The sequence below is a fragment of the Rhinolophus ferrumequinum genome, chromosome 12 (assembly GCF_004115265.2).
Source record: "Rhinolophus ferrumequinum isolate MPI-CBG mRhiFer1 chromosome 12, mRhiFer1_v1.p, whole genome shotgun sequence".
Taxonomy (NCBI): Eukaryota; Metazoa; Chordata; class Mammalia; order Chiroptera; family Rhinolophidae; genus Rhinolophus; species Rhinolophus ferrumequinum.
In genome coordinates, this window is record NC_046295.1 from 54590424 (window position 1) to 54602545 (window position 12122).

The 12122-nt window shown below is 49.1% G+C and overlaps 1 protein-coding gene across 4 annotated transcripts in view; it reads right to left on the reverse strand.

Annotated features, from left to right (window-relative positions):
- Positions 1-11186, reverse strand: part of TBC1D2 (TBC1 domain family member 2) — a 44483-nt gene extending 33297 nt beyond the window's left edge. For 2 of the 4 annotated variants that reach the window (XM_033123655.1, XM_033123656.1), the window contains exons 1-3: positions 10090-11186; positions 6544-6685; positions 482-629 (exon numbers count right to left, since the gene is read on the reverse strand). In XM_033123655.1, the coding sequence (XP_032979546.1) occupies positions 482-629; positions 6544-6685; positions 10090-10464 (665 nt within the window). In that variant the 5' untranslated portion in view covers positions 10465-11186. The remainder of the gene's footprint in view (positions 1-481; positions 630-6543; positions 6686-10089) is intronic. The other 2 variants (XM_033123653.1, XM_033123654.1) reach the window with 2 other exon arrangements.
- Between the last annotated feature and the right edge of the window lie 936 nt (positions 11187-12122).

The following is a 12122-nucleotide window of genomic DNA, read 5'->3' on the forward strand; positions in this document are numbered from 1 at the left end:
CCCGCCAATGGGAAATTATATATATAATACGTTACTAAACAAAAAAGTTGAGATATGATCGATGTACGATAAATTGCACGTTAAAAGTGAATAATTTGATGCGACTGACACATGTAGACATTTGTGAAGCCATCACCCCATTACATTCAGTATGATCTCAATTATGCATATATGTGTATATAGTGTGGAAGAAAGAGAGACACCAAATGCTAAGAATGCTTGTCTGGGTGATAGGGTTATGGGTAATTTTACATGTATACCTTTCTAGATGTTCCTAATTTCCTACGAAGAACATGCACTACTTTTAAAATCAGAACAATGAATGTGATACTTCAAAGTAATGATGTGATGAATTGAAAATAGAGCCCCTAGCCCGTCCGCAGGCCCACCTCCCTGCAGGGAAATCACATCACATCACTGCAAGCTCTGAAGAAGCAGCTGCTTGCAGCGGGGCGGGCCCCTCGGCCCCACTGGCACTTACTGTATTTCAGTTCCCAGGTGCTTGAGGGAAATATTCTGAAGGGCCAAGGGCATGGCAGGGGCTGGCTGCAACGCAGCTGCCATGCCCACGAGCCCAGTGGGCGTTTTCACCGGGCTCAGGAACTCCTCCAGCTCAGCTTCCTCTTGCTCTGGGGAACAACAACAACAAAAAGGTGGTGGTGGTGGTGGGGGGCGGATCATCCACCCAGGTCACTGCACTTGGAAAGACCAGACAGGTGGGTGCTATAGGCTCGGCTCCCGTTGGGAGCAGGTGGCAGGCGGTGAGCTGAACGAGCAGCCTTCCTTGTGGGTTAACAGCAGCCAAAGAAGCAGGGGGTTCACTGAACGTTCTGCAAGCAGTAAAATGATGCATTTTGCTGGAACAGCCTTCCTGGAAACCCCTTAAAAATATGCAGAACTGCATTATTTCTACATCTGAAAATCCACCTACAGAAGCTGTCTGAAATGCAGACAAAGAGGTTCATCCTGGCACTGTTTAGCCTCAAACTGGAAATAACGTAAAAGAGCTGGGGAAAGGTTAAATAAATCACTTCAGACAATGGAATTTTACTCAACAATTTAAAACGATGTTAATGAATGCTTAAGTCATGGGGAGCATGCATGGGATATAATGTTAGGTGGAAAAAGACAGATACAAAATTGGAGTTATCGTATGATTTCAATTGTACAGGAAAAGTCTCCAAGAAATTCACTGCGTAGTCTCAACAGTGGTCACAAGTGCATGATGGGATTAGAAGTGAGCTGGCTACTCTCATTATGGTTTTCTGCTCCCCCCCCAATTTTCTACAGTAAACATGGCTTACTTTTATAAACAGAAAAATAATATATATTCATTAAAAGTAGATGTTAATAAAGAGATACTATGATACATGGAAATTTTAGGGTCACAATACTGAGTAGCAAAAAGCAAAGTAAGGCGTTTTTTATATTATGATCCAGAAGTACATTTACATAAAAGGCAGGCGGGAAGTTGTTACATGTTGACACTACTAGCTGTCTCCGGGTGAAAGGGTTATGGTTACGTTTTCTTCTACTTTTCTGTTTCCCAAATGTTCTGCTTAAATAATGATTCTTATACAGTGAGCGCTTCAAAATGTTTAATGTTAAGGAAGGTCTCAAGGTTAAGGAAATACAACTTGAAGTAGGAGAGAGAGGCAGTGAAATATTTAGCAGTTAGTTTTGAGTGTGATAAAAAGCGTAAGAGATCAAAGGCCACTTCGGGGATGGCATGGTATGATCTTATTAGGCAGCCCGAGACCTGCAGGGCAGTCAGTAGACACCTTTCAATTGGAGCCCTCTACTGAGAGGGTGAAAAATATAGGGGTACAGGACATTTATTTTTGCACTACATCTGCAAAAAGGGTGTGGATACAAAAACATTAAATACAATGGTGGGGGTCAGGGGGAGTTGTTCAATCTCCTTGAAAATAAACTTTGCAAGTAATACACTTGTTACTTCCTAAAGGCTCTTTCAGATCTGGCAGGCTGGCCAGCACTTGGCCATACCAAGTCATTCTTTCGAGTTCCTCCCTTCAGTTCACTTTCTCACCAGTCTGGGCGTCTACCCTGAGGTTTCCAGGTGTGTGTGGGTCTGGGGGGGCAGAGGGGCTGCAGAATGTGAGATAATCAAAGGCATAGGAAGCTCCCAGCTTCAGGAGCAGGTAAGAAGTGCACATTTCAGGAAGCCCAGGTGGGTGGAAGCTGGAAGGCAGGCCAGACAAAGAGCGGGGAGTTCTGGGAGGTGGAGACAGATTCCTTCCAATTCAAGTCAGGGAAGACTTCCTGGAGGAAGGGCACTGGAGCTGGGCCTGGAGGGCTGGGGATGGTTTGGACTTACAGAAGGAGTGGGGGAAGATCCTGCTATGTGTGTAAGTACAGGCAGCAGCAAGGGGTTCCAGAGACAGAGCTGAGGATGCCCGGAGGGACACAGAAGACAAATGCGAGTGGGGTGCTTAGGGCGGGATCCCATTTGGCTGGACAGGCAGAGTCCCCTGGGGGTTTCAGCAGGAGCCTGAAGGAACCTAGCTGACTAGAAAGCACTATAGCTGTGGAGTTGGAAGACCTGAGGCCAAGCCATGTTTCTGCCGGGAGGGCACTGTGACCTGGATGGAGAACCCTTTCTCTCTTCTGGCCTCAGGTTCTGTATTTTTAAAATCGGAAGGACACTCTCTACCCTGTCTCCTACAGAGTTAAAGTACATGAAAATGTTTAGAAAACCATAAAGCCCCATACTGTGGACTCAACATCTTTCAAAGCATGCTTTTTTTTTTTTAACTTTTATTTATTTAAGTGTGTTTTTCCAGGACCCATCAGCTCCAAGTCAAGTAGTTGTTTCAATCAAGTTGTGGAGGGCGCAGCTCACAGTGGCCCATGTGGGGAATCGAACCAGCAACCTTGTTAAGAGCAATGTGCTCTAACCAACAGAGCCAACCGGCTGCCCCTCAAAGTAGTCTTTAATCCTGACTTTAAGCTGATCCAAAATAATTACGATTTTCTTTTTTATCAATACTTTAACCATCTTTACTTTCCCTCATTCAGAACAAACAAAAAAATTACAATTTGTCTAAGATTTTAATGTCTTGGCAAATACTTCCCTAATAGCCAATATCCGTTTTCCTTTAACTTCTACTAGTGGCTCTAGATCTACTGGAGACCACAAAGAACTAAGTCTTGGGGGGAAAAGTCACCACTGGTTGGTTTCACCAACGAGGAAACAGCAGTTCAGAGAGGGTGAGTTTTGTGGCCATGGTCACACAGCTGCTGGCAGAGCCATGGACTCAACATAGTCCCTCACTTTGCCTAGTTACAGCATCCTTTCTGACAAGCAGACAGTTCCAAGAAGGGAGGGGTTGCCCAGGAAAGCACACAACTGATTAATCCACATGAGACACTTTTTGCAAAGCATGGGTGGCCCACGATGGGGATGCTACCGTGAAAGTTAGCACTTCCTGTAGGAAATAGAATTGACCCAAGGCTCTGGTCTGGGGTCTCTGGGCCCCTCCTCAGCCTGGAGAAATGTCCTCAGTGAGGTGACCACACAAAGAATTTTCATCACCATTTATTTGTAATTCTCCTTTTGCCTGAGCCCGAAAGGCTGCCCCATCACCGGTAGGAAGAAGTCATCACCTAACAAAAAGAGCCTGGGCCAACAGGTCACTGTTTCCCTGGAGGGCCCTGGACAGCTTGAGGACGGGGGCGTGAGTCTGCAGATGAGAGTTCAAATTTCAGCACTAACACTGTTTTGCTGTCTGACCTAAGACGGGTCCCTTGGTCTCTTCGGGCCTCAGCTTCCTCTTCTGTAAAATGGGAATAACAGTAACTACCTCATAAGATTGTTGTGAGGATGAGACAGATGATGTATATGAAGTGTTCCAACAGCGTCAGTAAATGGCATGCATATTTTTATGATGCTATACACTTATAAACGTGCAGTGTAAACTGTGTCCTACTTTAGCAATTATCAATCGGTTGGCTTCCCCTTGACCTTTCTTGGCTCTGCGGAGACCAATGTTTAGGTAAAGTATATAACAAAGTTGTAAATGCTTAAAAGCTGTAGAAAGCATGCCTCGCAGATGCTTACGGGCAGTCATGAGGCACTTTTTACTATATAAAGCATCTGTGACTCAAAGTCAGATGTGAGTCAGTAGGTTTTCACTGCCCTGGCCGTAGGTCCGGGCTTCCTCTTAGGAAGGGTGGAGCCTGGAGAGGTGGGGCACCCTGCTGCAGACAGGCAATCTGGGGCTTGCCAGCTTGCTCAAGATTCCAGAAATGTCTTTCTGGGTAGGCGTGGGAAGGTTTCACATGGGCCCTGGGTTCGAGAGGGTGAGGGCTTGCTGCCAGATGAGTAAGACTTCCAAGGAAGAGCTCACTTCCCTGTCCTTCCTCTGTCACCTGCAGCGTCCTCCTCGGGAGACTGGCACCCTGGCCATCATGGCCACCACTCACCTCCCCGCATCTCACCGGAGTGGCTGGCCCACAAGAGGCCCCGAGTGTCTGGAACCAAAGCTACGGAATTCAAGGACTTGGAACGGGTTCCGCACAGTAGAAGAACCTGTGGAATCCAAAGCTACCTTTTGATGACCTGACCTGGCTGTTCCGATTGCAAGTCAGGGAGACTTTCTCTGTTTCTGGGGAGGCTGATTTGGCAATTGTGTCAAGTCAGGCTGCAGTTTTCCACACAGCCAGGGTTGTTTAGCTCTCTGGCAGGTGGGGAGTCGAGCAGAAATGCAGAAGCAAAAACAAACTCTTCCCCCAAGAAAGACCTTGTTAGCATCAAACACCCAGAAGGTTCTCCAAAGACTTTCCTGATTATTAGTGACAATAAAAAGGAAGCGTCAGTATAATAGTAATAGTGTACAAGTACACATATACTCACAGTATCATTAAGACAGCTGCCATGTTTTGAACACTTACTATGTGCCTGGCATTACGCTAAGGGCTTTACACCCCCTTCCTCATTTAATTACAAAAGTAAATGTATTGACTCCCACATTCATTCAACAAATATCCAATGTGCTAGGCAGGGCACCAGGTACTGGGGACACAGGTGACTGAGACACGACCCCTTGAGGGCTAGCGAGCAGAGACTGGAAAGGACACTGTAATTAGAACACAATGTGACAGGCCTCGAGAATCGTCTGAACGTGCTGGGGGATCACACAGAGTTGACCGGGCAAAGGCCCCGAAGGCTTCCGAGAGGCAGTTGGCAAGAGGCGGAGGTGACACTGAAGCTCGGCCATGGAGAATAAGCAGTAATTTACCAGGCAGAGAAGAGAGCAGACACACCTGTGGTGCTGCGGAAGTGTAAAGCCAGAGGCAGACATTGGGGGAGCGGGCAGAGGGGAGGTGGGAAGAACACGTCTGAGGACGGGGGCTGGGACGTGTGGGTGGCCACAGAACGGGGGTAGGGCTCAGGCTTTCACCTTATAAAGCTGACTGGCTGTGGTGAGGAGGATGGCCAGTGGCAGAAGGCTGGGACGTGGAGACACCAGAAAGGAGGCTGCTGTGATTTTCCAGCTAAGAGTTGAGGCTTGACTCAAGGAAACTACAGCGAGGGAGCCCCAGATCTGACAGGGGGGCCAGAGGCAACATGCCAGCACTGGTCACCGACTGGACTGGCTAACTGAGATCTAGGAAGGGACTGGGTGGCTCCTTGGTTACTGGAGCAACTGGGTAAATGGGGGGATTTCCTGAGGGAAGGGAAACTGGGGGAGGAGAAGGGCCAAGGCTGCCCTTCGAGCTCAGTGTGAGACATGTACCGAGCTCCAGGAGGCACTTGGCCACAAGACCTGCCCTTACTTATTTGGTTTCCCTATTCATGGAGGATGAGGCATCTTAGACAGGCTACAGCCTTGTGCTGGGACCTCATTCTCCATGTGCTTGCAGGGGCCAATCACACTCCTGGCTGTGGCATGGGGGTGGGAGGGTGTGCTCTCCAGGACTCCTCCATGCAGGGATGTTCTCGGATTTGGGATCAAGAAACTTCATTTGTGATTGTAAAGGATTCTTCTGCCTTATGGGAACACCAGGGTTAAAATCACTGGTCTATCCAACTCAGAGCACAAAAGCATTTGTGGAAGAAGCCGCGAGAATCACTGCATTTCCTCATTAACCTTCCTCACAGTTCCATTTCTTGAGACCGTCCCCTAACAGGCATCAAGACAGTAGCTGACATTTATTGAGCTCTGACAATGTGTGGGCATTGTTCCAACCACTTAAGGTGTATGGATTCACAGAATCCTCATCATCACCCTGAGAGGTAGGTCAATTTATAGATCTCATTTTACAGGGAAGGAAACTGAAGCTCAGAAAGGTTAAGCAACTTGCCCAAGACCACACAAGATTAGGACGTGAACCCAGGCAGCCGGGCCTGAGTGGCCATATTCTTGAGCAATGCTATACTGTGACCTTGACAGGTCTCGAGTCACCTCTCTGGCTCTCTGCTCCTTCAGCAGAGGGCTCCTCCCACTCACTCCCACAGAGGACAAAGGCTTGGTCAGCACGAGCCCTGGGTGTGCGGGCAGGAGGCGAGCCCGTTGGTACCTAGCTCGAGGTGCAGGGTGGGCCCATTCCCGGCCGGGACAGCGTCAGGGGCGGCGGCAGGTGCCAGCGGGCTGCTGTGGAACTCCCAGCGCTTCATCTGCAGCTGCTGCAGCCAGTACAGCATCACTTGCTTGGTGGCAGCCTGAGAAGCACAAGGGTTAGTTGGCAAGGCCCTGTGCCCGCAGGGTGGCCCTGGGTGTGGGATGAGGGAAGGTCCTGGAAGGCTTGTAACTCTCTCCTTCCCAGAAAACAAAACTACGGCATCACTGTGGATGAGTGTCCACCTCAGAAACAACACACGCTTCTTGGCCACAGAAAATAATCCGGTTCTGGGCTCCCACTCAGAGGCTCCTTAACCTTTCTGGGCCTCAGTTTCCTCATCTGCACTACGGTGATGACAACACTCATTTCATAGGGCGGTTGGTTTTGAGGAAGAAATGAAGTAAGGAAAGTACAGTGCTCAGCATAGCACCTAACAGCAGTAGGGGCTCACAACGTGCTTACTGGCGAAGGAATTTGGAGGTACTGATGAGAGAGGGCAAGCGCTTTGGAACTCTGACCTGGTGGGGCCCTGGTACCACCACTGTCTCCCTGTGCAACATCTCAATGTCTTAGCTTACTCTGTGGAACGCGGAGAAACCCTCCTGTTTGGGGAATGCACTGAAATCATTCGTATGACTGGGGACTGGAAAGCCACACTACACCACAGTAACAGCGTGGGACCCTCCAGGCACACTCAACCAGGTAATGGCTGACGCCGGTCTTTAGTCTCCCAGCACTGGATGGTCCAAATACCTATTGTCATATCCGTGAAGTCACCAAATACCTATTCTCTGATCCTCCAGGAGGGAGGCAGGGCAGTTCTTTCTCCAGGTGGAGAAACTAAGGCTCTGATGTCACCCGGGCAGGTGGCATTAGAGCTGGTCCCAGAACCTGGGTCTCCTACTTCTTGAGCAGAGTTTTGTTATACTTTATGGCCAGGAGATACGGCTTACGTAGAGAAGGTCTGGGATCAGTTGGGTGCAGAAGCTGGGCAGCTCGCTGGGAGAGGATGGTGAGCCTCACAGCGCTGTTCACAATCAAGGCCACGTGAGGAGAGCAGCTCATGAGGCCCTCCGGTGAGGTGTGTATGAGGCCAGCGGCTCCATGAAAGAGGCCCTCCGGCCTGTCATGGAGGCATCACTTAAGATCAACTGATGCCCACTAGTCTTCTCTTTCTATACACATTCCCTGAGACCTCAGCCCCTCCCAGGGCCTCACGATGACTTTGTGCTCAGAAGCTGCAGCCCATATCCAAACACCCCATTTTATTCATTCATTGGCCAGTGTATACTGAGCACCCACTACACGTATCAGGTACTGTGGGAGGCACTGGAGATCCTGAGGAGAGCCAACACACATGGCCTGCACCGCTTGGAACTTAAGTCTACTGAGGGGAATGTACACCTGGATGTCCTACGGGCTCATCCTGGGTTCCCTCCCAACCAGGCAGCCGGCCAGTTACAGGAGCCCCCCCTTTCTCCTCCCTCACAGTCTTCATGCTACCCCATCTGTCTCCCTCTCCACTGTTACGGCTATAGCTCAGCCATCATTCTCTCCTGATCTCCTCCTGATGGACTCCCTGATCACCAGCCTTGCCTTTTCCTAATTTGTTCTCTACCCAATGGCCAGACTGAGCTTGCTAAACATTCTAATCTCACGACGTTTCCCTTGCTTAAAGCGCTTTGACAATTTCCCACAGCCCACAAGACAAAGTCCAAGCTTCCTGGCATAATTCACAAATGCCCTGCCCTCCCCTAGGCCTCTGCTCTCCCATTCCATCTTTCGGGCCCCTCTGTACCCCAGGCTCCTGGGATTTGTGTGGATACTCTGGGCTGTCGCACGTTTTCCTATCGTTGCTCATGAGGCTCTCTTGGTCTGAAATGCCCTTCTCTCTTGTCTGCTTGTAGGAAATGGATTTCCTCTTCAAGACTCAGGTGTTATCCCCTCATCTATGATACCCTTTATGGATGGCCCCTCTTACTCAGTAGAACTGACACCTCCTGTCACCATACGTTTCCAGTACAGACTTATCAGAGTGTCTCTATAGAACATTCTACTATGCATGCCAGTCTCCCTGTCGGTCTCTCTCACCAGACCTCAAACTGAGCCTCGGGGGCAGGTCTGATCGGGCTCCACACCCCAGTGCCTGACAGAGCCAGGCACCAGGCACACACACACAGATCAATGAAATAGTGAAAGACACTGGAGAACCTGCAGACAGCATTCAACCTGTGGGAGGAGACACATGACCCGCAAACCACATGATCTCTGAAATGCCTGCCTTGCCTGGCCTGGAATTCCTGGTTTCCATTATTTTAGCTGGTCCCCCTTACCCTGCTCACCAGCCAGTGAAGGGGAACTGAAACTGTGGGCTGCATTCAGGGCCCTCAATAGATACCCAATTGGCTAGAGGAGGGGGTGGGAGGGTGGGAAGATGGGCCAGGGTGGGGAAGTCTGTCTATGGCACATTCTTCTCTGATGAGTGTGAATTCTAGACCTCTTAACCCAGATCTGTCTTTCTAATTAAGTTCTAGAGTACCTCCTTTTGGCATGAACTTTCTGACTTTGGTTCCATCACCATATGTGTTCATTCAATAAACATTGATGAGCACCCAAAAGGCTATCTATTCCAGGTGATGGGAATCAACAATTTGTAGGTTCCTGTGATGCGCCACACACTTGCACATCTTGTTTTAAATCTCACAAACTACCTAGATTCTGAGAGGTTAAGCAACTTGCCCAGGGTCACAAAGGCAGTAAGTAGGTGATGTAGAATTTGAATCCAATCTTGTCTGATTTTAAAGTACATGGCCTTTCCGCTGTTTCAGGCTTTCTCAGGTAAACATGATGATTAAACAAAATCTACTGATGGGAAAGCAGGTACAGACATGCCTAATGAACAATCTAGGTTGATCAGTGAAACCTAAATGTTTACCTTCAATCCCTGCTAATGTCTTCTCGACATTCACTCCCGTTGGCCAAAATATCAAGAAAAGTATTTCAGAATCCAGGCCTTGGGAAACGATTGCAAAGTTCACATCTTGACTATCTTTCAGCCCCAGGTAAGAAAGTTAATAAGGTAACGACATTGTCAGGCACACCCAAAAGTAAAAGTTTTGAAAAAAAGTAAAGAGAGATAAAAAAGTAAAAGTTTTCATACAGTACTCAGAGGTGGAAAGACTACCAGATTTCAAGTGCGGGGCTACACCACTCTCTAGATGCGCGACGGGTGCACTTCCTCTCTTTATGACTCAGGTTCTTGATCCATACTATATGGGTCCATTATCCCTGCCTTTCCTCTTCAATGAGTAAATGGGTATGAATGCGCTTTGCAAAGCACAACACATGCGCTTTGCAAAGCACAATACCCTGGGCACCCAGGCTTCATTGGGTGAATAGGGTCGGTCATCACTGTTCCAGTAAATTTACTGTGACCACCCACCCGCGCCCGGCCGTGCCCTGGGAACTCATCTCGGCTGAAAAGGGAAAATCCGCTCCATTTACCTTCAGGGTAATAATGCGGCTGGGAGTCTTGATTTCGAAAGTTCCCTCCTCGGCGTCCGCCTTGCAGTCAAAGACCGCATTGGAGACATCGATGCTGTCCAAGGGGTTGGCATCTTGCGCGGTCCGCGAATAATACAGGTGACATTTCTTCTCGTCGTAGTAAAACCAGCGGGATTTCCAGCCCCTGATGGGTCCCTTGCCGCCAAACTTACTTAAGTATCCACAGAGTTTCTTGGGGGCAGTCTCTAGGGGCCGGGCGCAATCCTCTGACTCCTCGGGAGGGAACACCTCGAACCCCCTGGCCGAACCGGTAGGTCCTTCGGGCCCGGGGGCAGAGGAGCTAGACTCCGGAGGTTTCTCCTGGGCGCCCGCCATCGCCGCTTTCACCGCGGAGGGACTGCAGGTGCACAGCCCCACTTGGGAATGTGCACTTGGGACAGCCAAATCTGGGAGACTCAGAAGGTACCTGCAAAGATGGAGATCTGTGCGCGGGGGCGGGGCTCGTGGTGACCCGCCTGCAGGAGACCACAGTGGGAAGCACCTGGCCGCGATGTGTACGCCTCATTGACCGAAAACCCAGTGGGGCGGATAGCCACGCCCCCGCCCGCTCCGCAGCCAAGCCACGCCCACCACCGCGCCCTCTACCGGCTCTTCATACCCCGCCTACTTCCGGCTTTTTCCTCTGTGCCCGTCAGCCATCTTTACTGAGGGCAGGTGGGCGGCATGAGACGGGCTTCAGGTTGAAGGCGTGGTGTCCCTGACAGGTTAACCGGCATGAGAGAAGCTAGAAGAGACGCTTGTCATTGACTATACTGCCCTGGTAATTCGCACAATAAGTAGAAGGATAGTTCCTTCTCGCGCCAAACGGGCCGTCGCCTTTTCTCCCTAGGTGTTGCGCGAATCACCGTCGGACGGCGCATCGCGCGGCCATTGGCTGAGAGAGGCGCCGGGGAGGCTAGATGGCGCCACTTCCGCCGCCGCTCTGGGAGCGCCGCGATCGTGGGCTCGGCCTGCCCGCCTTTCCTCTGCTGTTTTAGTTTAGCGCCCTGGTGACTCTCAGCTGATCGCGGTGACCTCCCCCGCCTTTGTCCCAGCTCCCACTCCTGTCGCCGGTTGCGTTATATAGGTCGCTCAGGCCCAGCTGCTGCCCTGCTGGAACCCAGTGCCACGCCTGGGGCGGGGTTGGGCTCAGTAAAGTTGTAAACAAACTAAAGTACCTAGGCCCTAACTCGTTCAACTTCCTGCCTCATTCTATTCTTGCCCTTAACCTTCTCCCCGTTCCTCCTGTGCACGTGCCTCCATGTGGGCTGTGGAGCCCATTTCTGTCATCTCTTTAGGGGCTCCACTGTTCTTCTCTAGCCATTTCTCAGCCCCTTCTTCTCTCCCTTTAGCTTACAAACACGTTCATCACAGCATTACTCCTTACTTCAAAAAATTGGAAGCAATATAAATGTCCAAAAATCTGAAATGGGTTAAGTAACTGATGACCTTTTGCGGAAGGATATGAAATAATTTGGGAAATATTAGCTTAAAAAAGCAGGCCACAACACTTTTCCCAAAGCTTGATATTTGGTTAAAGAAAAAAAAAAAAAAGTATGGGTATGAAAGTAAGGGTGACAATTGATCTGAACTAGAATTCTAAATCAAGTCAAATTGTCAATGATGAGGGTATAATAAAGACATTTTCAGAAGTGCAAGATCTCAAAAAATGCAAAAAAAATAAGGGTAGAGAGATAATGCAAAATATTGGTAGCATTTTTTTCTAGGTGGTGGGAGTAAGGGTTATTTTCATTTTGGCTTTTCTGTATTTTCCACAATTAAAATTATGTATATAGTTTAAAATGTTTTTAAAATGTACTTTTAAGTTACACATCTGTTCTTGTTTTTATTTGTTTTATTTTTATTTTTATTAAAAGAATTTATTGGGGAAGGGGAACAGGACTTTATTGGGGAACAGTGTGTACTTCTAGAACTTTTTTCCAAGTCAAGTTATTTTCCTTTCAATCTTAGTTGTGGAGGGTGCCGTTCAGCTT